The 26,887-nt window shown below is 49.6% G+C and overlaps 2 protein-coding genes across 2 annotated transcripts in view; one reads left to right on the top strand and one right to left on the bottom strand.

Annotated features, from left to right (window-relative positions):
• OXTR (oxytocin receptor) overlaps nucleotides 1-26,887 on the top strand; it is a 57,648-nt gene that overhangs the window by 15,806 nt on the left and 14,955 nt on the right. The window lies entirely within an intron of this gene.
• CAV3 (caveolin 3) lies at nucleotides 1,005-14,470 on the bottom strand. The gene is made up of 2 exons (XM_061396347.1): nucleotides 14,216-14,470; nucleotides 1,005-1,738 (listed from the first exon to the last, which is right to left on the bottom strand). The coding sequence occupies exons 1-2, from the start codon at nucleotides 14,327-14,329 to the stop codon at nucleotides 1,397-1,399; spliced, it is 456 nt and encodes a 151-aa protein (XP_061252331.1). The 5' UTR covers nucleotides 14,330-14,470; the 3' UTR covers nucleotides 1,005-1,396.

A 26,887-nucleotide genomic window follows, 5' to 3' on the forward strand; every position in this document is an offset into this window, starting at 1 on the left:
TTCCTCTGTGTTTGAAATTTTCATACTAAGATACTCGAAAAAACAAAAGCAGGTAAAAAGAGCTAAAATGGACTTTAGAGATCATTTCGTGGACGATAAAGTTGAGACCAACTAGGAGGGGAGGCAAGGATAGAATGGAGGCTGCTTCTGCCCTGCCTCCCTTGCAGGTGTGGCCCCCTCCACCACATCACCCCCAGGTCCCTTGGGCTCGTGGCCAGGTGCCAGTGAGGTGGCACCTCTGAAAACATGAAAAGTACTTTGGAACCTGAATTTCATGAGACTTATAGGCGTTGCATGAAAAAAAAAAAAGGAGCGGGGGGATCAAATAGGATTGGAGCCTAAATAGCTTTCTTTACTGCAGGACTTGTCAGAGCCTTTAACATTCTAATGTCTATTGAAAATCTCTGAGAGAAATATAATACATTTTCCAAACAAATTTAAGTGTAAAAGCTGCCCCCTGCATTTTTCGAGGACTTAGCTGTAGATAACACACTTGGGGAAAGCATCCCTAAAGAATGAAAGATTTCTGGTTTTCTGATTTTTTTTTTCCTGCTGAGGCTAGGTGGGCAGGAGGTGGACCATGCCTTTTCCATTGCCTTTTATTTGGTCCACATGTGAACAAATTGGACCGTATGCCCTCATCGCATCCCTTGGGGCTGAGGGTGTACATGCCAGGAGGCGATGCCAGGGGCTCAGCATCTGAGCCAAAAGGGAGGTTTGAACCCAGGCCCTGCTTTTAGTGGTGCCCAGAGGCTATTTCCTTCTGTGAGTAACCCCTGGCTGGCCCAGGGGCAACAGAAGTCGATGGGGAATAATCTCCCAAGGAGCACAGTGGGAGCAGATATCCAGTGAACAAGAATCCCAAGAGAAACCAAACTCTGGTTCTTGCATTTGGCTGAGAGACGGGTTAGCCAGCTTGACCCTTCTGCTTCTCAGGGCAGTGAAACCTATTTTTGGAGCTGATCAGGGCATGTGCCCACAGAGTGGACAGATGAAAAACAGCCTTCTCCAGATGCAACCGAAACCCTTTATTGGAGCCACCCTCCTAATGCCAGCAGTCACTGGTGGTTTCCTGGGGCAGGGGTAGGGTGTCCCAGGTGGGAACTGTGGGCCGGTTTATGCTGTTACAGTACAAGTGAATGCAAAGATTTGCAGTAGCTGCCTCTTAGCAAATGATCTTCTCTGGCACCCAGTCACGGGGGCATCGTGGTACGGCAGGGGGCAGAGGGAAGCCCACTGTGCTTCCTTGGTGGACTGTCTTTTCTTTCTGGTTTTCCTACTCTGCGTCCTCCCATCTTGGGGGGCGGCAGTGGTCCCCAAGGAGAAAGAGCCCACCAGCAGCCCCACGAGCAGTAGGCTCCCCTGCCCTGCTGCCCCATCAACCCCCCGCCCGGCCTCACACTTCCTTCCGCAGCATCACCTTGATGTTGCTGCAGACCTGGCCCAGGGCGGCGAAGAGTGGGTTGCAAAAGGTGCGGATGCAGAGTGAGTAGATATGACTGATGCACTGGATCTCGATCAGGTAGCTCTTGATGCAGGGCACCACCGCCCAGATGTGGCAGAAGGAGATGCAGGCGAACAGGAAGCCCCAGAGCAGGGCCAGTGGGACACCCAGCAGAGTGGACAGCAGGCGGTAGCACCAGTACTTGGAGACAGTGAAGGTGGTGTAGCTCACCTTCCACACGCCGTCAAAGCTGTAGGTGCCCACGGGCTCCGCAATCACGTCTTCAAAATCCACCTGCAGGGGCAGGAGGGGGAATCCTCAAGTCACAGTATCACCTATTAAGGGTCAGAACCCCCTGAGTGGCCTGTTAAAGCTGGTGCCTGGGCCACACCCACGGGACTTCAGACCCCTGTGAGTCCAGCTGGGGCCTGAGACTCTGCATTTCTGACCAGCTCCCAGGTGATGGCTGGTGTTGTCCTAGAGTTGTGAGGCACAAGAGCTGGTCCAGTCCTCTCTTTTATGGGGGGAGAAGAGGCTCCAAGGAGTTGACTGATTTAAACTGTAAGTTCCAGGCTGGCCAGGAGACTCTGAAATTCTCTTATTTTATGATCCTAGGGAATTGGACGGAGAAGGCAATGGCACCCCACTCCAGTACTCTTGCCTGGAAAATCCCATGGATGGAGGAGCCTGGAAGGCTGCAGTCCATGGGGTCGCTAAGAGTCGGACACGACTGAGCGACTTCACTTTCACTTTTTCACTTTCATGCATTGGAGAAGGAAATGGCAACCCGCTCCAGTATTCTTGCCTGGAGAATCCCAGGGGCAGGAGAGCCTGGTGGGCTGATGTCTATGGGGTCACACAGAGTCGGACACGACTGAAGTGACTTAGCAGCAGTAGCAGCAGCAGGGAATTGGAATGGCAGTAATCCTGCAAAGATTTACTGGGTGCCTGCTGATAGGATGGCAAGCAGGTGAAGGTTCCTGCCCTCCTGGACTTTACGGCCACAGAGAGAACAAGGCCAGTTCTCTGGTAATTATGGGAAGGACAGAGGCCATGTGCACCCACAGGGTGACGTTTAACTCAGCCTGGGGATAAAGCTTCCTGGAGGAGGTGATATCTAGCTAAGCTGATTCCTGGTGGTAGCCAGGTGGTGGGTGGAGGTGTGGGCTGGAAAAGTGTTTGGGGCACCAACTGCTGGGACCTAGTGGGATAGATGGTGTGCTCTCTCGGGGAGTTACAGGCCTTCTGGAAGGCCGAGCACAGGCCCACGATGGCCAGAGGGAGGCTGGAGAGGCCAGATGAGGCAGGCATTGTGCAGAGAGCAGCCTCTGAGTGAGGGCTTTTGCACAGGGAGTGGCTTGGCTGGATTGTAGCTTTTTTTTTTTTTTTTTCCAGTTGAGGTATAATTGATACATTAAGTTAGTTTTAGGTGTTCAACACAGTGATTTGAATTTTATATTTCAGGAAATGATCACCACACTGAGTATAGTTAACATCTTTGTGTGCATGTGATCAGAACTTTTATGACTTACTCTCAGCAGCTTTTACATGTGCAATACACTATTATTCACCATGCATTGTAGTCACCATGCTGTGCTCTACATCCTTAGGACTCATTCATCTTGTAACTGGAGGTTGGCACCTTTTGACCCCCTTCACGCATTTCACCTCCTCCCTGCTCGCCTCTGGAAACCACCAGTCTGCTCTCTGCGTCTCTGGTCTGACTTTTGAGTAGCTCATCCTGGCTGACATGACTGGGGTGGGTGTTGGGGTGGGAGTGAGGAGGCCTGGGGGAGAGGCCAGCTGGGAGGCGTCGCTGGGTCCAGCCTTGTCCGGGGTGATGGAGGAGGCTAGAGGAGGTGCACTGGTCTGAGCTGTTTCAGGATCTGGCCGGTGGTGAGGTGAGGACTGTGTTGTCCTGGCTGGTGGAGGCGTCTGGATTCTGAGTGCTGCACCTCGGGAGTGCAGCATTGTTCTCTCTGCCCTGGTCCTGAGCAGCCTCAGACTTTTCCTCTCATGCTGCCTACTCGGTCCTTTCTTTTTCTTTTTAAAAATCTTTTTGGCTGTACCGCATGGCATTTGGGCTTTTAACTTCCCTGACCAGGAATCAAACCTGCACCCCCTGCTTTGGAGGTGTGGAGTCTTAACCTGGCTCACCAGGGAAGTCTCCTCCCTGTCCCTCCCTTGCATCTGGAAAGAAGGTGGACACTCAAGAAAATCCTGCTCACACATCCCACTGAAATGGTGACTGAGGCCCCAGTTGGTAAGTGGGAAAAAATAAAGATTGCTTTCGGCCAAGTCACTTCACTAACCTTTCGTGAGTCCCTACTATGCCTTAAGCAGCATCATGCTGCTTTCTCCTGTGTCATGTCATTTAGCAGCACTGAGCGTTAGCTGTCTTGTCTATAAAATGAGAGGCAGTGTGTTCCTGGGCTGCTTTAACAGCAGTTGGTTGAATGAATGCACAAATGAATCAGACTAACTGGAGGGTGGGGAGTCGGGCCAGTGAGCTCAAACCTCAGTCTCCCATGCAGACCCTTATCCCACTTTTGAGGGGGAAGGAGATCCTCTCTATGAATAAAGTTATTATTAAAATTACTTTTCCTTATAACATAGCCACCTTGCAGAGAATTAAGGGAGTAGGAAAAACAAAACACATGCATTTCCAGTTTGCATTTCTCTACTAGTAATACTAAAATTATTATTGCTCTGATGCTTTTCTTTCCAGTGTAAATGTTCTGAGGGGTGGGGAGTGGACATGACCATATTGTATGTCCATTGTTGAGTCCTGTTTTTCTCACGTGGCTGGATTCTGAGCTCCCGGGCCAGGCCTCAGATCCCTGGGTCCCCCTGGAGACAGCCGAGGATGCAGCCCGACACTTGGGGTGATATGTTGATTGGGGAGCAAAATTCACAGGATGAGATTTCAGGCTGCCGGCGATGTGCACAAGTTGACTTGGGGAGTCAGGGCCTTTTAGGATCCACTTGTGAATCTCAGCCTCCAGCCTTCTCTTCTTGGGGCTTAGTGGAGATCACTTAACCTCTCATACAGCCAGCCCTCTGGATGGAAGGGAAGGGCTGGAAGGAAAACTATGAATATGGTCCTCATCTCCTCCAAAAGAGAGCACTGATTCCTGGAGGGCTTCTAGGAGGTGGTAGATGGTGGGAGATTTGGAGTTAGAGATGCAGGAGTCTCCAGTCTCTAGATCTAGTGCCGGACCTTTGGAAAAGAAGGCCCAAGTTGGTTGGGGAATGTCCCATGGATTTGGAGAGTGAGTGGAAATAACTGGTATCTTTCCACATCCAGTTTATATGGGCAGAAATCCAGAGCTGCTGTTTCTAAGGGGAGTCGAGATCCCAGAAGCTGAGGAGTATAGGCCCCAGGGGAGCATTCCAGCTTTGCCCTGGGTACACACACTAAAATTGTGGAGTTTCAGCCAAATCCCCAAGGCCTGTATCCTGCCAGCTGAGGGATTCTGACCTCCGCAGCCAGCCCCTTCCCTATCGTGGCCATGCCCCCCTGTGCCTGATGCCTCTTAGTGCCTGGGCTGGGCTCTGGGTCCTGCTGCAGTCCTAGGAACGTGGCAGCAGAGGGAGGCCTTTGGGTGGAGGTGTGCTCCCTGCCTTCCACCTCTGTCCTATTCAGTGCCTGGGGCCTCCCCTTCCTGTGACTCTTCCTGGGGATTGTGGACTCCAACTCACAGATGACCCCACCCTGCCTCCTCCCCTTCAAGCTGAGCGACAGACGCATCTAGGCATCCTGATTCTACTCTGAGCTCTTCACACTGCCCCAGCCAGGGTCACACGCTGAGGCAGACACTGGCTGTCAGGGAGGGAGACTGTTCCCTCTGAGATCTGGTCCTAGTCGGCCAGAGAGACCTGCCCCGGGGCAGGGCCCCTGGCCCCTTCTTTGCAGCCACCCACTCTACTCCAAGCAGTCAGCAATTCCCCTGCCCCTCTGCAGCCCAGCCGGCTTTGTTCATGTATTTCAGCATATTCCTCCATTCAGCAGCGTTTGATTATCTGTGTCTGGCCTCTGAGGGTGGAAGGGGCCCTGACCAACTCGTACTTTTGAGGTTTGCATCCAGCTGTGTCTCTTACTGGCCCTGTGACCTTCAACAAGCGTCTCAGCTTTCCTATGCCTCGTTTTCCTAGATTGATCTCATTAGGTTTATCAGAGCATTGAATAAGTTAAGACAGGTAAATACCCAGCATATTGCCTGGTACAGGATCCTCATCACTAACTAACTGTTAGCTGCTAGTGGCTGTTAGAGTGCTTTCTTCAACAGGAGCCAGGGTCCCAAAGGTGGATTTGCACACCTGCTGATCTGATGAGTGACTTTGGCAATAACTTAACCTCTTTGAGCTTCATTTTCTGATCTGTAAAATGGGTTTGCTATTTTTTACAACCTTGTTATGAAGAACAGACATAGTTCTTTTCTGTCCATCTGTCCCCAGCATTTGTTCATCTACCCATTCATCTATCTTGTCTATTCTCCCATGGATCCATCAGTCCACCCATATGCATCCATCCATTCATATCCATCTACCTGTCATCTATCTGTCCTCTCATCCATCTGTCCATCCTCATCCACCCATTCATACCTATCCGTCCACTCAGCCAAACAAATACTTATTCAATACCTCCTTTGTGCTAGGCACATATGGGTCTGACCCTGGCTGGGGCTGTGTGAAGAGCTCAGGGTAGAATCAGGATGCCTAGATGCACCTGTCACTCAGCTTAGAGGGGAGGAGGCAGGGCGGGGTCATCTGTGAGTTGGGATACACAGTTCTAAGGAAGAGTCACAGGACTGTGCTAGGCACATCCTCCTGGGCAATGCTTAGTACAGTACATGGCGCATAGTAGGTACCCAGTGACAAAATCACTGCAGATGGTGACTGCAGCCATGAAATTAAAAGACGTTTACTCCTTGGAAGGAAAGTTATGACCAACCTAGATAGCATATGCAAAAGCAGAGACATTACTTTGCCAACAAAGGTCCGTCTAGTCAAGGCTATGGTTTTTCCAGTGGTCATGTATGGATGTGAGAGTTGGACTGTGAAGAAGGCTGAGCGCCGAAGAATTGATGCTTTTGAACTGTGGTGTTGGAGAAGACTCTTGAGAGTCCCTTGGACTGCAAGGAGATCCAACCAGTCCATTCTGAAGGAGATCAGCCCTGGGATTTCTTTGGAAGGAATGATGCTAAAGCTGAAACTCCAGTACTTTGGCCACCTCATGCGAAGAGTTGACTCATTGGAAAAGACTCTGATGCTGGGAGGGATTGGGGGCAGGAGGAGAAGGGGACGACAGAGGATGAGATGGCTGGATGGCATCACTGACTCGATGGACGTGAGTCAGAGTGAACTCTGGGCGTTGGTGATGGACAGGGAGGCCTGGTGTGCTGCGATTCATGGGGTCACAAAGAGTCGGACACGACTGAGCGACTGATCTGTTCTGATCTGAGTGACAAAATCATTTGTTCAGCTGCTCTAAAGTTCCTGTGAAAATTTATCTCAGAAAATTTCTTGGTACCCCAGATTATAAGTGCAATGATTCTCCAGCCTACCTGGTCGTAAATGAGTGTGTGCACATGTCCATGAGATGGATGGATTCCTCTTTTCCCTCCTTCTCTGCTTATGGTAATAATCCTACCACCAAGAACCTCTCTATGATGTCTTTTAATGATCATCCTTGTTTTGTTTTTTTTTTTGGCAGAAGGCAGAAGCTGTTGTTGCTGAAATTTGAATTCTTTTTAGTAATCGCCTTCTGGCACTGTGCCCAGGGCACCCTCTCTGTTGTCTGTGAACCTGAAATCATGCTCCCAGAGAGACGGGCCATCCTGGGAGGAGGCAGCCGTTCCCTTAACCAGGGCTGAGACCGCTCTGATCACCATACTACTTTGGGAAGATATTTATAAAGCCCAGCTCAGGCAGCTCTAGGCAGACGTGCCAGTGTATCAGAAGCACACGGTGACTTCATTTCTTAATTCGTTTCCGGAAGTGGAGGGGAGATGGCTTTTTCTGGGAGGGTGGGGTAGGGGCTAAGTCCGTGGGCAGAGCTGGAGGGCTGGGTGTGCAGCTGGAGGAGGGGCTGGGACGGAGAGAAAGTGGCGGCTCATTTAGCTGGTGTCCCCTTCTCTGGCGTATTTATTTTTGGAACAGCAAGAGAGCTAGTTGATTCACTGGAATTGGCCAGCAGGGCTCCTGCCATCTCCAGGAGGGCAGGGAAGGTGCAGGGGAGCTGGGCTGGGCGCTGCCCAAGGATGCGAGGGAGGCCAGCAGCCATCCCCCAATCCGCCCCCCCCGCCCAGTCAAAAATGCCTCCCCCCTCATTCCTGTGTGACTCAGTCTTTGTGCATGCAGGGCCCTGCAGGATTCAGACAGGCTCTCCGTGGGTGGGGGAAATGGCTCTAGGCAGGGGGATAGCCGTCTGGTTCGGGTCTCTACTTGACCACTGAGTTACTGTGTGATTTGAGGTCTGGGGCCTTCCCTCTCTGGGCCCCCTTTTTTTGTTTGATTTTTTGTTTGTGGGTTTTGACACTACCAAGAGGATTGGGCCAACATCCCTAGTGACACGGAATTAGTTTTAAAGTCAAGATCCGAAGGAGTGCCTTAGCTTTGTGGGATCTTGGTCACCTATTTTGTCACCTATTATCTAGCTACTCAAAGGGTGGTCCGGTCAGTGTGCTCCTCCCAACAAGGTAAGTCCACAAGCTGAGAGCTGGCAGTTTAGAAATAGTTATTTCAGCAAGTAATTGTATGTCTGTTGATTCGAATAATAATAAAAATTGGATTTTACATCGTCAATACCTATTTTTCACTGCATCTCTCTAGTAGTTAATTATGATTGACTTTTGCAAACTATTGGCGTACAACAGATTGGAATAATAACAATAAAACGGGCCCTTCCCCCAGATAGCCTGAGCAGCACTGACCTCTAAAGCAGGAAGCTGAGATGCAGCGATGGCTACAGAGTAGCCGGAAAATGGCAAAGCTTTGCTTCCTGTGTTATAATTGATAATAACAGCAGTAGAATTCTGTACCATCTGGGATGACCATAGTAGGGCCAAAATTTGGCCCTTGTAGGTGTCAGGTTGGGCCATTTGTCTTATATCCAGTATTCCACCCAGCCTATAAGGGACAAGCAGGGGGTGGAACCCACATCAAACTTTGGACCTCAATTTCTCCTGCCATCTCCCTGACGAGGGTCATTGCAGGACCTAGTTCCTTAGCCAGAGGTGAGGCAAGGATGAAGCACAGGTCGGTTCTAGGAGTGGGAGGAGGGGGCCAAGTACTAGTGGGAGTTTGGGGTCCAGATCATCCTACGGGGCGGGGCAGCTGGGGCACCTGGCCTGAAGCTAAGGGCACAGACGAAGGAGCTATGAAGAGACTCAGATAACAGTGGGCATCAGGGAGGAGAGAAGGGTTCTGTCAGAGGAGTCCCCTTCAGATCTTAGTGAGCTCTGCCCTTGCCCATCTCTTCCATCCTCTCCCTGGCCCCTTAGTTTCTGCCTTTGTGAGGTTGGTGTGGTGGACTGGAGAGGAGTAGGAATTGCCTTGGCTTGACTTCTAGGCTTGGCTGTGCACCAGCTTCTCCAGGGACGTTAGCTAATCTCCAAAAATGACCCCCAATTAGTGATGCCTGTCAGGGCTTCTGTCTGGGCACAGTCTCAGTCTGGGCTCACCTTGTGCCTTGCTCCACCAGCAGGATGTGGCAGAGGAGATGCTGCCACTGAGACCTGCCCAGTCAAGTCCAGTCAACCCACAGAACTGAGAGAGCCTCGAAGGGCTGTTGCTTTAAGCCATCGAGTTTTAGGATGGTTTGTCACACAACTGATACTGTGCATCTTTAAGGAAAACTGGTGATGACTCTGGACTCCAGGCGTGTCTTCTGTTAGACGAAGAGGACTGGCTAGCTCTTGAAAGCACAAAACATTGACTGGTGGCAGGGCCTGGAAGTCTGCATTTTAACAAGTGCCCCCAAGAAAGTGGACCACGTTTTTAAAAATTCTAGTTCGTAACACAGGAGTCCCCACAACACGAAGTTACAAATACCTCAGTGTGAGTTAGTCCAGGGTAGCCCTTCTTAGAGGTACTTGCCAGGGGGCAAGATGAAAAGTTTTCAAATGAAGGAGTTGCCAGTGTGGAATGCCTGGCAGATTATGACCTTTCCTAATTCAGCATCATCCTGCCCCTTCTGCCTTCTCTCCCATAAATGCAGGCATTTCTAATCCTGTTGTTCTCCTGCAGACAGTGTAACAAAGAGGTTTCACCTGTGTGCCAGCTCGGCCAAGCCTATGGCCCATGGCTTCCTGGGAGTGTGCTGTGATCCATTGGTGATGTCTGCCATGGATATAGGACCAGGCCTCACCTTTGCTGATGCTGCCCAACATCCTGCTCCAGGTTGTGGCCTCTGCTTATTTCATTCCCTCTTCTTGGAAAGCCTGATGTCCCCTTTCCACATTTTACATTTTCCTCGTTATTTATGCAGCTTGGATACCACCTCCCCATGAAGCTGGCTCTTGATTTTGCGAGTGCCTTCCTCTCTTAACCTCCCGTGACCCTTCAACTGATGGCTGATTTATGGTGTTTACCACCTCCTCCTGTACATTCTTATCAATGTAGCCTCATCTTCTCTGTTGGGTTGGATTCTTCTCAAGAGGAAGCACCAGGTTAGTCACATCTTCATGCAATAGGGTGTCCAGGTGGGTCCACACTGAAAGCAGATTTTGGAGAACTGGGGGGAAGAGGGAGCTGTTGGGTTCTCTAGGTACTTCTTAGCTTGAGCTCAGCAGCAGAAGGTGGTGTTTGTGTGTTTTACTGGAGGAGGAAGGCGTGTGTGGCAGATATGGGTTGGAGGTAGGTGGGAACTGGTGTGACGGGTTGGGATCAGGTCTGTTTGAAGGGTTTTCAGAGAGAGGCTGAAAACAGAAACCAAATGACCCGCCTGACACAGGGGTCAGACGTCCTGCTCCAGGGCCCCGCTGCCTAAGCGTGAGTTGTCAATGAGAGTCCTGAGACCCCTCTCAAATAACAGGCAGACAGTGGGGGTGGGGCTGGGGTCCTGCAGAAGTGCATGGGGGAGGGGCTGGAGGCTTTGCAGTTTGGATCTGAAGGGAACGGTGTCTTATCTGGCCAGCTGGAGCACTGGACCACTGGCCCTCATTTCCTGCCCCAGAGCCTGCACAGGGCTCACAGACAGTGGGTCTGACTTGCTCATCACCATCTCAGCGACAGCCCGGTGCCTGGCACAGAGCAAGCAGTGATTGGTGGCACTGATGTTCTGTGAATGGTGGTGGGGGGGTGGCAAAGGCAATGGGCAGCCTCCCCTCTGCCCAGCCCCACCCCAGAGCACGGAGCCTACACTCAAGTCTGTTGGGCTGTGCAGGGCTCTCCCTCCGCCCTTGGCACTCACTTCCATCCTGGGTTCAAGGGCAACACCAGGCCTTGCTCAGTGAAGTTCAGTGAAGTTTCGACTCTGGAAATCCAAAGAGAGCACCTCCTTCTCCTGAGGGTCAAATCCATGGACCCAGTGAGTGCATCTCCTGTTCTCCACCGTTGGCTTTACTGTGTGAAAACTCAGCAGCACCGGTAAGGGAATGGGTCTCTCTTTCCACTCCGGGCTTCCCTGGTGGCTCAGACAGTAAATAATTTGCCTGTAATGCAGGACACCCAGGTTCGATCCCTGGGTCTGGAAGTTACCCTGGAGAAGGAAATGGCAACCCACTCCTGTGTTCTTGCGTGGAGAATTCCATGGGCAGAGGAGCCTGTTGGGCTATATAGTCCATAGGGTCGCAAAGAGCTGGACTCGACTGAGCAACTTTCACTTTTTTCCACTCGGCCTCTGTCTGCACTAGGGACTGAAGCCCAGAGAGGGAACGGGATTTGCCCAGAGTCACATAGCAAGTTAGTGTCAGGATGGGGCCAGGCGTGGGTCTCCGTAGCCCAGTTTATTCCGGCGTGTCTTACTTAATTCCGTCTTACTGTGCCCTCCTTGCCCGCGGGCAGCTCCAGCCTTCTTGGCCTCGCCTTGTTTCTCTTTCTCTCCAAGTCTGTTCCCCTCGCCCCTGTCCTTTGCCCAGTTGATGAAAGACGTCCAGGTGACCCGAAGGCCAGTCTGTCCAGTCTGACCCCTCTCTTCTAGCCACATTCTCCCCCTTTTTCTTCCTTTCCTTTATTGTTTCACAGCCCATTACACCAACCTGAAGTCTCCTCTTACTCATTAAAAAGGAAAGAAAAAGTCAAATAAGTTCCCAGACCAGCTTATCCTCAGTATACTTCCCTTGTGGCTCAGCTGGTAAAGAATCCACCCGCAATGCGGGAGACCTGGGTTCGATCCCTGGGTTGGGAAGATCCCCTGGAGAAGGGAAAGGCTACCCACTCCAGTATTCTGGCCTGGAGAATTCCATGGCCTGTATAGTCCATGGGGTCACAAAGAGTCAGACACAAATGAGCGACTTTCATTTCATTCCCAACAGGAATGTTTGTGGGCCTTTTGCTTCACCTTGGAGGGATGGTTTTCTGTGGCTCAGTGCCTCCAGTGAGGATAGTTTCTAGTCCCCAGGAGGCAACAGAAGCAGCTGTACCAGTGTGGCCACAGCCATCCCCCCCGAGAATTACAGTCTGGGCCTGGAGCTGGCTCACTCCTGGCTCACTGGGACCCTTGAGCCTCTCTCCACTTGTCACCTGCTGCAGGAATCCTTCAGAAACCGCCTTCTCCCTGGGATCCTCTTCTCCATCCCAGCAGCTGGCAAGGGACCACCAGAGCAGAGCCTGGGCATCCGTGCTGGCCCTGGCTTAGTTCTTTTGCCCTCCAGGCTCCTGGCTCCTATCAGCTCACATTTGCACACCCTTGCTTTGTGCCAGGGACTCTATTAGGCACTTTCAAATCCCTTATCTCATGTAATCCTCATGGTCTATTTCTATTGCACAGTGCTGCTCTGAGATCCATTTACCCCATCGGGATGGGGGTGGGCAAATTATGAACATTTTGCAGAGGGTCTGGTGTCATTGTTTTTAGGTAGACGAGTCTGGATTTGAAACCAGATCTGTTAGCGTCAAGTCTGGGACCATTCCCTCTAGATCACACTGCCCAAACCGTGACAAATACTACTTAAAGTTTTTATAGTGCTTTTCAGTTTGGAAAACTCATTCCCTAATTTTGCTGAACTTTCCAAGCTGTGTCGTGATTATACTATCTCCACCACAAATGATGCTTATAAATACAATAATAGCATAATGTAAACTGTTACAGAGAAATGGCCTGCGTGAAGTGGGCTCACAGAGGAAGGAGCTCCTGATTTCCTGGGGCAGTCAGGGAAGGCTTCCTGGAGGAGGTGATGTTTAAATCAGGTCTCAATGGCTGAGTGGGGCCTACACCACATGGAGAAGAGGAAGCAGGCACTCCTGGCAGACAGAGGAGTATGTTCTGGTTCCTGTGACTGGCTCCTGACATGGGGGCTGGAGGTAGAAGAGGAAGGTGGGGGCCAGATTATGCTGGGGTTCAGAAGCCATGGGAAAAAGTTAGACTCAGCCAGCTTGGGAGGTATCCTGCTGAAGGTGACAATGCAGGGCAGTGCTTAGAACAAGCCCTTAACCACGCTGTCTAACCCAGTAGCCTTGAGATATGTATGAGTATTTGACCTATGGTGAGTGCAACTGAAGAATTCTACATCATGTTTAATTTTACTTAAAATGTAAAAATTGATAGTCTATCCTGTGACTGGGAAACTTTAAGAATGTTTGGAACAGTTTGGGCTTGTGAATCAATTTTCAGCTCTACATTTTATGAAATCTAGATACACAGAGTTCAATGAAAAATATTGTGAAAATTAACTTCACCTGTTTGTTTTTCCTTTTTAAACTCATGACTGCTAGAAAATTTAAAGTGACATAGAGTAATTGTATAATGGGTCACATTATGTTTCTAGTGGGCGGGGCTGGTCTGTGTTTCTGATGTATTCAGAGGACCCTAGAGGCCCCTTCACGTGCCCTTTTAAAGGCCTTTCCAGTGACTCTGATGCTTGTGGTTGGGCACCCTGCTCCCAGGAATTCTGCTGTAGTAAGATGCCTGTGGCTATCGGGTGGAGGTTGGACTGAGGTGTGGGCCTGGAGGCAGCCAGGCTGCTGGTGGCATGTGGGCAAGGAAAGAGGCCTGACTCAGGGACAGCCATGGGGGAGACTCCCTGAAGGCAGGGTAACCCTCATCTGAGATCCCCTTTCAAGGGCCCTGGTGCCCTCTGAGGGCCTCTGCCCTGCCCTGGCCACTGGACACTGGCGTCAGGCTGGGAGCAGACATGAGTGCTGGCCACAGCCCCCCAGCCTGGGGAAGTGGGTGTTCAGTGGTGCCCTGGGGAAGCTGGGCCCCCTGTGAGGGGCCAGGAGCCCTGCTGGAAGCTGCCTTCTGGGGATTAATCCCAGGCCCACTGTGGAGACCGCAGAATGCCCCTGGCACAGAAAGGGCCCGACTTGGCCACCTTGTCTGTTCCCGGCTGAACGCCAGGAGCAGATGGGAATAGTGGCAGAGTTGTAAGGAGCTTCCTTTGCAACTCGCCTCTCCCGCCCTGGTGGATGGTCCTGTATGTGTGACTGATTCTTTGCTCTTGTTTACACTAAAGGTTCTCTGGGGGTACAAGCTGGTTTCAGAGCGGGTATTTGGAGAAGCCAGGGAGGAACAGGGAAGCCGATGGCCCTGGAGCAGAGCCCACTCCCATCTAGCACCCAAACCCACACCCTCGGGCAGGCAGCACCAGGGCAGGCCCTCAAGCCTACCTTCACTATGTCCTCGTTGATGTTCTTAGGGTCCCGGTTCACCAGATCGATCTCCTTGAAGTGAATGTCCTTAACGATCTGGGCCTCCAGGTCTGTGTGCTCCTCGGCCATCATCGTGGAGCCAGGGGACCCACGGGAGGAGATGGGAGCCGTGTGGCCAGCGGGGCTGAAAAGACCTGGGGCACAGACACCAATGTCCCCAGACTTGTGCCCCTGCTGGCTAAATAGGCCCCACCCAGCGTGCCGGCTGACAGCTGTCCCGCATAACTTCAGCCTGCCGCTGGCTGAAGCGTCCAGTGGCAAGCCTCCAAGCTAAAATTAAGACTGGAGCCCTGCTGGAAGACCCAGCACTCCTTAAAGGGGGCTGCGTGGGAGCTGGGCCTCACGAGTGAGTCAAGGGCCTGGCATCCCCTGATGCCACCGCAGTCAGCGGCTGCTGTGCAGCCCTGGTACTTGTATTTTTGCCCCTAGCTTGGCTTCTTGCTGGCTGTGTGAGCTTGGATACAACTTGCCTCTCTGGGCACCACATCCCCACTTGTAAAATGGGTCCATAATAGTACCAATCGGGGCTCTGCTCAGCCTTGTGGAGACGAGATGAGCTTGTGGGGGGAAGGGCTTTAGAATGAAATTGGTCTCTGGTGGGGATTCTCGTTGGAGCAGTTGGCACCTGCCCTATGGTTTGGTGGCCCAAAGCAGGGCTGAGGTTTTCCCATCTCTGGGGTTTCCCCTGGATGGGGATTGATGGACTGCAGCGTGGATTGGGGCTGGGGGAGGGTAAGATGGGAAGGAGGCCACTCATGGGGTTGCCCACCCTCCTTTGCCTTTTGATACATGTGGAAGGGACGTGGAGTCCATATTCACCCTGCCCTTTGCCCTGTCCCCAGGGACAGCTTCAGGCTATCCATGGACCCCAAGCATAGCACGAGCATTGGGCAAGCACCTCTTTTAGGTGTCTGGTCAGTTTCCCTGCATCCTTCTTCAGCCCAGCCATGACCCAAGGCCCCTGCCGCATGAAGGATGAAGACTCTGAGTCCTCAGGTGGTAGGGTCTGTGCATTCATTTATCACCCACCAACTCATCTCAAAATTTGCCAAGAGCTAGGATAAACAGACCAGTAAGGCTCTGTCCCTGCCTTCTGGGGAGCCCACAGCCTTAGGCGACAGACTGATCAGAAAAATAAGTAATTGTAATAATGTGTGGCAAATACTGCAGATTTGAGTTACTTACAAAGAACTTGTCTTAGAAGCCCATGGGAGGCAATGGCTTACTCTGGACATCAGGGAAGACTTCCTGAAGTAAGTGGCTTTAGCCACTTAAGGTGTTTACCACACAGAACATTTCAGGTAGGGAAGTTGTATCAGAGGACTACTGTGAGCCAGAATGCTGAGAATTGTGTAGTGGCTTGAGCACATGTTGTCTGAGGGGTGAGGGAGGGGATAAATCTTGATTCCGATCTGGGTGTGAAGAATCTCAAATGTCATACTGAAGAGTACAAATTTGTCTAGAAGTGCTGGGAAGCCAGTGAAGACTTCATAGCAGAAAAGAGTTTTTAACAGATTCACATGAAGACTTGATTGGAGCTGGGTGAGGTTTGAAGCAGGAAGACTAATCTAAAAGCTGGTGGTGATAAAAAGACTCTTATCAGTAACTGTTCAGTTCAGTTCAGTCGCTCAGTCGTGTCTGACTCTTTGCGACCCCATGAATCGCAGCACGCCAGGCCTCCCTGTTCATCACCAACTCCTGGAGTTTACCCAAACTCATGTCCATCGAGTCAGTGATGCCATCCAGCCATCTCATCCTCTGTCGTCCCCTTCTCCTCCTGCCCCCAGTCCCTCCCAGCATCAGGGTCTTTTCCAATGAGTCAACTCTTTGCATGAGGTGGCCAAAGTACTGGAGTTTCAGCCTCAGCTTCAGTCCTTCCAATGAACACCCAGGACTGATCTCCTCTAGGATGGACTGGTTGGATCTCCTTGCAGTCCAAGGGACTCTCAAGAGTCTTCTCCAACACCACAGTTCAAAAGCATCAATTCTTCGGCACTCAGCTTTCTTCACAGTCCAACTCTCACATGCATACATGACCACTGGAAAAACCATAGCCTTGACTAGATGGATCTTTGTTGGCAAAGTAATGTCTCTGCTTTTGAATATGCTATCTAGGTTGGTCATAACTTTCCTTCCAAGGAGTAAGCATCTTTTAATTTCATGGCTGCAGTCACCATCTGCAGTGATTTTGGAGCCCCCAAAATAAAGTCTGACACTGTTTCTACTGTTCCCCATCTATTTCCCATGAAGTGATGGGACCAGATGCCATGATCTTAGTTTTCTGAATGTTGGGCTTTAAGCCAACTTTTCCACTCTCCTCTTTCACTTCCATCAAGAGGCTTTTTAGTTCCTCTTCACTTTCTGCCATAAGGGTGGTGTCATCTGCATATCTGAGGTTATTGATATTTCTGCTGGCAATCTTGATTCCAGCTTGTGCTTCTTCCAGCCCAGCATTTCTCATGATGTACTCTGCATAGAAGTTAAATAAGCAGGGTGACAATATACAGCCTTGACGTACTCCTTTTCCTATTTGGAACCAGTCTGTTGTTCCATGTCCAGTTCTAACTGTTGCTTCCTGACCTGCATATAGATTTCTCAAGAGGCAGGTCAGGTGGTCTGGTATTCCCATCTCTTTCAGAATTTTCCACAGTTTATTGTGATCCACACAGTCAAAGGCTTTGGCATAGTCAATAAAGCAGAAATAGATGTTTTTCTGGAACTCTCTTGCTTTTTTGATGATCCAGCAGATGTTGGCAATTTGATCTCTGGTTCCTCTGCCGTTTCTAAAACCAGCTTGATCATCTGGAAGTTCACGGTTCATGTATTGCTGAAGCCTGGGTTGGAAAATTTTGAGCATTACTTTACTAGTGTGTGAGGTCAAGGTCAGGAGGGGTGGCTCAATAACTGTACTTGGATACAAATAGTAAAGATACAAAATAAGGCATCCAAGATAGGGGCTTTCTTTTTTTCTCTTTTGCTTAATGCAAATAGATACTTTAGAACTACTGTGGTGGCTCCATGATGTTATCAGGCACCAGCCTTCCATCTTTCCGTTCTAGTCTCAAAGCTACCTCGTAGGCACAAGAAGGATGCTACCCTTCCAGCCGTCATGTCTGAGTCTAGACAAGAAGAATGAGGAACGGGCAGGGTAGGAAAATGCATCCATCAGCCAAGTCAACTTCATTAGAAAACTCTCCAGGAGGTCCCTCATGACAACCGTTTATTTCTCACTAACCATCTGTCTTGGCAAATGACGCCAGGAAGTGTAGATATTTAGCTGAGTACAGTTTCGGCCTACACAGTATGACTAGCAAAAATTGTTAGCAACTAGAAAATTCTGTCCTGAAATCTCTTAGGAATTACATTTTTTTTTTTTTTTTTAATCCTCCTGCTTGGGACCAGGTCCTGGGGATATATACACCTCCTCCTGCAAAGAAATTAGGACGAAGGTTAGTGCTGCTTGTGTTCGTATGGGCTGTGGCGGGAATCTGAGCCTGAGCTTGAGCTTTGTCCACCGCAGGACCAGATATATCTGGTTAAAAGCTGGGGCAGCTGTATGGTCAGAAGGGATGGAGGAGCCATCTGAAGGAGACCCATCCTAAAGGAGAAGTGATGATAAAAGATAATAGTAAGGATTATAGAGATAGTATTTTTCTTTCTTTCTTTTTTTTTTAGAGGTTTTTTTTTTCAAAGGTGGCCTCATCTATGCTCTTACAATGGTACTGACACTCCTTCCACCAAGATTGACTCCCAGAGTCTCGCAACACTGATTCTCTCTGACTTTGGGGCCAGGCTGTAAGAAGGATACAGCTTCCAGGGTCTCTCCTTCCTGGACTCTTGCCCTTGGAAGTTGGATGTCACACTGTGAGGAAGCCCAAGCTAGCTCATGGGGAGAGATCACAGGCAAAGGAACCAAGGCTCCCAGCCATCAGCCAGCATCGACTGCTAGACGTGTGAGCGAGGGAAACTTTGGATAACTCTAGTTCCTAGATTTCAAGGCACCCTTAAACCTTCATGCCTTCCAGCTCAAGCCCAGGCTTCATGGAACAGACACAAGCTGTTCTGTCTGTGCGCTGAATATCTAAACCAGAGTCCATGAGCAGAAGACTTTTCCTGTGTCACTAAATTTGGGGGTAGCTGGTCTCGCAGTCACAGCAGCTGGAACACTGAGTGATAACAGTAGTGACAGCAAGTGCTGTTGTTGGAGGTTCCCCGTGTGCTGGTGCCAGGCCAACGCACCCTAGGTTTGTGGAAGTTGGCTCGTTGGTCGTGGAAAGGGGTCACTGCCTTGAGCCAGTCATCAGTGCTAAGGGCCGAGGTAGCGGGGAGCTGAAGCACTTTTTGGATTTCAGAGGAAGCAGGGTGTATGGGCTGAGGCGCCCAGGAAGCACTTCCTGCAGGTGGTGGCTCTTCAGCTGGCTCTTGGACAGAGGGTGATTGGAATCAGAGAGGCAGACTGGAAAGAGGTAGATATCAGGGACAGAGATCTGTCCCTCATTTCATGGTGGCAATCCTGTTTCCAGACACACTGTAGTAGAAAGGACACTTGGTCTTTTCTCAGCGCCAGCACTAACCAGCTCCTTGATCTTGGCTCAGCCCCCTGTGTCCTCTGTGCTGAGTTCTCACCTGTCGCATGTGGATGGTGACACCCACTGTGTTCCTTACATTGTGACTCTGTGCCTCTCCCACCAGGAGAAAAACAGGTGGGGCACCAGCGGGCACACGTACCCAGGGAGAAGATGTTACTGAGAACATAGTGAAGGATGAAGCTTTTGAGACAGCCCTGGGGCAGTGCTCCTGGCATGAGAACACAGGGCCAGAAGAAGAGCTGCTTTCCGAAATCCATTTTGCACCTGGGGCTTAGGGAGGACTCTGTGTTCTTGTTTTAAAGGCATTTTGGGAGAGTGTTATTTGGCTTGCTACGGGAGTGAGAGGAAAAAATATTTTGAAAATGGGATGTGCAGTGAGACATACTTTTGTGGAGTGAGAACAGGGAAGAAATAGGAGAGATGATGTGGGCTGACTTGCCAAGAACGTTGTACTGCTGCAGCCCAAAGGCTCGACTAACTGTCAAATTTAGAACTACCATTAACCAACAGCATGCATCACTTAACCCCGAGTTTCCAGAGTAGGTAAGGCTGGGATGAGGAGTAGAAAAGGGAGCTTTTTTGTTTCTCTTGGGAGTTTTAGATCTAGGCGCAAGGCTTCTTTGTTCTGTTCACCCTTTGGCTTTTGGACTCTGCATTTAGAAGACAAGTCAGAGCATGCCAGAGCTGGGAGAGATCCAGTTTCTGCATTTTTCAGATGAAGAAACTGAGAGACCAAAATGTCTCGGTTAAAGGAGGGGAGAACTTGAGGTTTGGAGACAGGAGAACCCTGAGTAACTGGACAGATGCTCACCAGCAGGTCACTCCTCTCCAAGCTTCAGTTTACTCTGCTATAGCACGGGAATTACAACGTCATCTCTTTGTAGCAGCTTATGGTACCTGATTCCTACCAGAGACCTTGGAGATTTTTGGAATAGATTCCAAAAATGTCGCTGTGATCTTAGGATGCATTAAAAGAGATATATCACCTAGAACAATGGAGGTGGCTATCTACCTAACTCCTCCCTGGTCAGACTACACTTGGAACATTGTTTAGGGCCTTAGAAAACTGGATTATATCTGGAGAGGGTGAGTAAGAGAGTAAGATGGGGCAAGAGCTTGAAACATGTCTTAATGAGAAAGAACAGTTTGGGGTTGGAGAAGAGGAGTCTCAGTAGGGAAAAACAGAAGAACTTCACTCAAATCCCTGAAGGCTTAAGGATGAGATTGATTCTGGGTGGTCTCAATGATGGGTGAATAAGTGGCTGATTCTGGCTTCATTAAGCCCAGTGCCTGGATTGTTGTAAGCCCTCTTGCTAATGATAGTTGATAGGCTCCCTGGTAGCTCAGATGGTAAAGAGTCTGCCTGCAGTGCAGGAGACCTGGGTTGGATTCCTAGGTTGGGAAGATCCCCTGGAGAAGGGAATGGCTACCCACTCCAGTATTCTTGCCTGGAGAACTCCATGGATGGAGGAGCTTGGTGGGCCACAGCCCACTGCATCACAGAGTCAGACACGACTGAATAACTAACCCTTTCACTTTCAGTGTTACTCTTAAGGGAGAACTTTGCTGTCAGATTGGGTCTCAGCTTCAAAAGAATCCACTCCGGTTTAATTTTCTTTGTATTTATTTATTTGTTTTTAGTTGTGCTGGGTCTGCATTGCTGCGTGCAGGCTTTCTCTAGTTGCAGCAAGCCAGGGCTGTTCTTCTTTGCAGCGTGCAGGCTTCTCGTGGTGGTGGCTCCTGTTGCTGAGAAGCACAGGCTCTGGGTGCACAAACTTCAGTAGTTGCTCGTGGGCTCTAGAGCAGGGGCTTAGTAACTGTGGTGCACGGGCCTAGTTGCCCCACAGCTTGGGGAATCTTCCCGGACCAGGAATCAAACCCATGTCTCCTGCATTGGCAGGCAGATTCTTAACCACTGGACCACCAGGGAAGTCCCAGTTTAATTTTCACTTGAGCTTAGGAGGCCAGCTGCACCCCGAGAGCCCTGATCATTCAGAGGATGCCCCCACCTCACAAACAGTGTTTAAAACCAGGCTAGGGACTTCCCTGGTGGTTCAGTGGTTAAGTCTCTGCACTTCCAATACCTAAGATCCCACATGCTGCATGGCGTGGCCTGAACAAACAAGCCGAAAAACCGGGCAAGCTCAGCGTCTCTGTATGTAGGGAAGCTTCTCTGGGACCATTTCTTCAGTCACCACAGAGTGACTTGGTGCTGGTGTGTTTGTAGGACTCAGCGGATGGATGGGAACCACAGATGAGGAATGCATCATCTCAGCAAATGCTTACCGGGGGTGTGGCTCTTCAATGGTGCTGAGGATGCAGCGGAGAAGTTAGGAGCAGAGATGGCCAGCTGCATGTTTCCCCTGGGAGGCAGATGAGAAAAACAGTGACCAATGCAGGGCCCAGCCTCAGGTGACATGAGACAGGTAGCGGGGGCGGGGGGGGGGGGGGGGCTGAAGGCTGTAGGAGGAAGGGGCCACACGGTCCTTACCTGGAGGTATCTGCTGCCTGTAGGGGATGTCGGGGGACCACAGCACCCCACGCCTCATGGACTGTGATGAACTACAGGGAGTTGTGGTTGGACCACAACTGGGGACAGACCAGCTGTCCCCAAGCAGCTGGTCTCTGCTCCTGGGCAGTTTCAATGGGCTCAGCAGCACGGCTTGTATTTAAAGGAGGCAGATTTTAGGAGTAATATTGTGTATAGGTTGGACTGTGTGCCCCTAAGAGAGATGGAAGTCATCACTGTCAGTACCTGTGAATGTGACCTTATTTAGAACTAGAGTCTTTGCAGATGACCGGGTTAAAATAAGCTCAGTAGGGTGGGCCCCCATCCTGAATGACTGTGTCCTTGTCAAAAGGAAATGTGGACCCAGGGACAGATGTGCACACAGGGACGATGTGATGTGAAGCTAGGAGTCATGCTACTACAAGGCAGGAATCTAGCAGAAGCTAGGAGCGTGGCTGGGAGCGGCTTTTTCCCTGTGCCCTCAGAGGGATGTGAGCCCGCAGGCATCTTGATCTCAGACTTGTTGCCTCCTGAACTGTAGGACGATACACTTCTGTAGTGTAAGCCAGTCTGTTAGTGGTGCTTTGTTATGCGGCCGTAGGCAACTTCCAAGGTGGAAGGGTCCAAACCTTTAATGGTGTTAATTTCCTTTTGCTGCTGTAACAGATGAGCACAACTTGTGCTTTTTAATATAACAAATTTCTCTCTTACATTTCTTGAGGTCAGAAGTCCTCCAGTCAAGTGGTCAACTGTCCAGTGCTCCTTCTGGAGGATCTAGGGGAGACTTTCCTTTTTTGCCTTCTCTAGCTTCTAGAAGCCACATGTGTTTTTTGATTTGAAACCCCTGCTCCCATCTTCAAAGTGCATCCCTTCAACCTCAGCTCCAAATCAGAGCCTGTGTTCCAGGCTCTCGCCTCCACTCTGTCCTGACTGCTGCCTCCAACCCTATATGTCTGGTCTCTAGGGACCCATTACTTCTTGCCTGTTGGCGAATAAGCACCTAGGTTCCTTTTGAGCCCTCAGCATTGACTCTGGGCATTCTGGGGCCCCATACCCCAGGGCGGTCTCTCCAGACAGCAGAGACACTGCTGGTCCCTAGCTGAACAGAACCTACTGGTCAGCCAAAAAGCATCTGGACCCCAGGCTCTCGTTCCTTCCCTTTCTTTTTATATGAACATTATATTTGAGCTGAAAAGTGATTTGAGTCCCATAGAAGGAGGGATTTTCCAACAGCCAGAGCTCTCAGGGAATAGTGTAGGGTACCAACACAGCTCCTCTGGAGACTGCAGAATCCTGTAGATCTTAAGAGCCTGGACTTCTGAGTTAAATTAAGAGGATCTAACAGTTGTATGACTGTGAGCCCTAGTTTTCTCCCCTATGACAGGAATGATGATGACATGAAGGACATTTCATCCTTCCTGAAATGAAGACAGTGCCAGGGTCACAGATTTAAATGCCCTCAAGAGAAGTGAGCAAACCAGCCCAGGTGGAGGAAACACAGGGCTTTGCTGGTGCTCTCTCTTTGGGTAGACCTGGGGACAAGACATATACCTTTTATTTATTTATTTTTTAGCTATTGGGAAATTGACAGGGAAAACATTAGTGACTAAGTGAGGGAAACTCAGCTTCAGTGTGGGGTTGGATAAGGAATGGTAGGGACTGTGGAAAACTGATCACAGGCCCTACTGCCTCGCAGAGGAGAGGGGTGCTCAAGCTTGCGTATGGAGCTAAACAGCTTACCCAAAGTGAAGAGGGACTGGGCCAACTTGGTCTAGGGCTGGAGTCCTCCTGGACTGTGAAGAGTCAACGTGCCGGCCACACACAGACCAGTTATGTCGGCATCTCTAGTTTAGAACCTGGCATCAGTCATTTTCAGAGCTCTACTCTCGGTGAGTCCCAGTCTTACTTTTTTTACATATTTTAATACATATGTATTTATTATTTTAATACAACTTTTAAAGGTTACTTTCCATTTACATTTATTGCAAGATGTTGGCTATACTCCCCGTGTCACACAGTATATCCTTAAACTCGATCTTATCTTACAGCCAATGGTTTGCACCTCTTAGTCCCCTCCCCCCATGCAGCCCCTCCACTGGCAACCACTAGTTTCTTCTCTGAATCTATGACTCTCTTCTCTGTTATATTCACTAGTCTGTTACACTTTTTAGCTTCCACAAATAAGTGATATCATACAGTATTTGTCTTTGACTTCTTGCACTTAGCATAGTACTCTCCAAGTCCACCATGTTGTAAATGGCAAGGTTTTATTCTTTTTAATGGCTGAGTAGTATTCCATTGTGTGTTTGTATAATATATATATATATATATATATATAATCATGTTTCTTCTTCATCTCTTTGTTGTTGGACACTTAGGTTGCTTTCGTAACTTGGCAGTTGTAAACAGTGCTGCCGTGAACGTGGGGGTCAGTGGTTCCCAGTTTCAGAACCAGTAGGGAGGGTGAAGGCACAGCCACGGGGCCGCCTGGTGACTGGGGCCAGGGAGAGAGACTCAGGGGGAAAAGGAGTCCATGATAGGGGTTTGAGGGTGATTGCTGTCAGCTGGATCTTCTCCCTGTGACCCCTCACTGTCTTCATAAAGCTTCACATATCCTAGCGTGCCTATCATCATGAGCTTTGGAGGAAAGGGCCAAGTTCAGTATTAAACTGATGTGGGCTACAATGGCTTTTGTGAGTAAGAAGGGCACTGACTGACTGTTGTCGAAAGCCCAGAGTCCTTGTGAAATTGTTTAGCTGTGGCTGGTCTTTTATGGGAAACACTATACATCTTTTAAGAACTCAGACAAAAGGAGTGACAAGATGCACATTTACAATGAGAAAGGATCTTTTAAAAAATATCCATCTATCTATTTAGCTGTGCTGGGTCGTAGTCACGGCACATGGGATCTTTGATCTTCACTGAGGCATGCGAGATCTTTAGTTGCGGCATGCCAATGCTTAGTTATGGCATATGGGATCTAATTCCCCAACCAGGGATCAAACCTGGGCCCCTTGCTTTGGGAGCATGGAGTCTCAGCCACTGAACCACCAGGGAAGTCCCGAGAAAGGATCTTGACAGATTGGAAAATAAGAGGTTGTCCTTTGGGTGTTATAGAGCAAGTGGCTGGTGAGGCTGCAACAGGAAATAAAAATGTCCCAACCAGCCTCCTTAAACTTGGTAAACTCCAGCTTAAAATTTAACCTAAACTGGCTCAAGGGAGACAAGGTTATTAGGCTGTGTGAGAAATGACTGTCGGAAGTTAAATGGAGTGTTTAAAGAAAGAGTCCTTGATCAGCCCCGGTGGCGGGGGTGGGAAACCATTTGGGAACATTTAATAAGATCATTAAACTGAGGCAGCCGAGCAGACGGATTCATTAGGTTGCATTTATCTGATGAACTTGGCACTTCTGCCAGGTAAATAAAAGTCATTCTTACTGGAATAGAACTTTTGTAGTTGGGGACTGGCCTTATTTTGTTCAAATTCAGATAGACAGGGCTTTGTTTTGCTCAGTTGTGTGAGGATCGCCCTATAGCCTTTCATCTTGGTGTGCTGTAGTGCTGGCGTGGGCTTGTAAAGAGAAGTTTTAGCCAACGTGCGTATTTCCATCCATATTTATGTACCATAGGGTAGGAGGAGTTAGCTTTATTGGGTGAAATGAGATGTCTTATTGGCAGACTTTAATTTTATCCCCGTTCAGTGGACAAAGCAAAGAGTGGTCCATTTGGTTGGTTCCCAGGAGCCAAGGAAGTTGAGGCAGCAGGCAGTGGCTAGAATGAGGGAAAGGGGCAATGTGATTTAAAGTAATATGTGTTTGGTCTTTGTCCCCATTCCTGTAACACTCCCATACCCCTGACCTCCCTAGAGGGGAGGCAGCTAGATATTGAACTGTCATCCATGGCCAGTGATGATCAGTCATGCCTGTCATGAAGCCTCTGCAGAAATTCTTAGAAAGGATGCATTTGGGACAGCATCCGGGTTAGTGAACAAGTGGAGGTCCTGGGAGAGAGGTGTGCCCAGAGAGGGCCTGAAGGCACTGTGGCCCTCCCCCATACCCTCACCCTATGCATGCCTTCCATCTGGCTGTCCCTGAGTTATAGCTTTTTATAGTAAACAAAAAGAAAAGTGGTCATCTCAACAGTCAAATGCTTCTCTGAGTTCTGTGAACCACTCTAGCAAGTTAACTGAACCCAAGGTGGGTGTCATGGGGACCTCTGAACTATAGCCAGTTGGTCAGAAGCCCAGGTGGCAATCTGGATTTGTGATTTGCATCTGAAATGTGTGTTTTTGGAGGAGTGTGGGGGGAGGGTGCACAGTCTTGTGGAACTGAGCTCTTAACCTGTGGTATCTCAGGCGATCTCCAGATAGGGTCAGAATTGAATTGACTTGTCCGAGGCTCGGCTGTTGTCAGAGAACTGCTGTGGTGGTGGTTGGGGCAAAAGACACACTGGAGCAGGGACTGGGCCCCTCACCCTCGAAAGGTACGGAGGGGAAAGTGGTTTTAGATTTGTGGCAAGATGGCCCAGGGAGTTGGAGGGAAGCTTGCTAACTGAAAGAGGAGGGTACAAACAGAGAATGAGAAAGCATGGAGGAGAAGCAGCAGCCTTGTAGGCACGCCACCCCAGGCTGGCCTGGTTGAGGGGAGTGGATTTATTTAACGGGGTTGGAACAGGACAGTCTTTCTTTGAATAAAACCAGGTTACCTGTAGTTATGGAGCCTGCAGGACTTTCAAGGTTTCTGAACTCAATTCTGAGGAATTAACTGAGCAGTTGGTTCATGGAAAATGAGTAGCAACTGGGAATAAGTTGTTCTTTTGAATTTAACTTTTTGGACTGTAGTGCCGGGCCCCCAGCAGGAGATCTATAGATATTTGTTGAGCAAGTAAATGAAAATCATACCACGTGGATTCTCTCTGAGAAGACAAAAAGAGCAGAAATGCTCAGCTGGCAAATTCTATGAATGAATTTTCACAGGTGATAGAGAAAAACTTTGGTTTTCTGTATAAAACTCTTTTTCTGAGCTATAGAGACATAGGGTTAACGACTGGGCTGGCTTCACACTGACAGAAGGGGAGGACTGTGAACGAGCGTCCGGCTCCAGTCACGTCGAATGCCGGCTCCACTAGGCGGGAAGCAGCTGACTGCACATCAAGGCTGTGCGTGGTTCTGGAAGCTGCTAGGGGTGGCTCTTGTACGCACAGAATGACTCATGTCACAGCTGAGTCAAGAAATCCGAGCAGCTTTCGGCTGAATTCTGCATAGTTTTGAATTGACGTTAATATTAAACACAGAAAATCTTGAGATGTGTGTTTTGAGAAGATGAGATATAAATTGGGTGTATAAATTCAGATTCACCCTGATTCTAGAGCTACATACCCAATGTGACTTCAGGCGAGTTACCTAATGGAGGGAGGGGTAACATGTGTTAGTTCTCATGGGATTGCCCTCATAACTCAGAAGGGGGGAGCTACTGAGGTTCATAGAGGCTCAGTAATGTACGTAAGCTCACACAGCTTCTAAGTGCTGGTGCT

The sequence above is a fragment of the Bos javanicus genome, chromosome 22, assembly GCF_032452875.1.
Source record: "Bos javanicus breed banteng chromosome 22, ARS-OSU_banteng_1.0, whole genome shotgun sequence".
Classification (NCBI taxonomy): Eukaryota; Metazoa; Chordata; class Mammalia; order Artiodactyla; family Bovidae; genus Bos; species Bos javanicus.

Excerpts from the sequence above, each read along its gene's own strand:
- CAV3 (XM_061396347.1), bottom strand. The coding sequence starts at position 14,329 with ATGATGGCCGAGGAGCACACAGACCTGGAGGCCCAGATCGTTAAGGAC. Across the intron at positions 1,739-14,215 it reads TCAACGAGGACATAGTGAAG|GTGGATTTTGAAGACGTGAT; the intron begins GTAGGCTTGAGG and ends CTGCCCCTGCAG.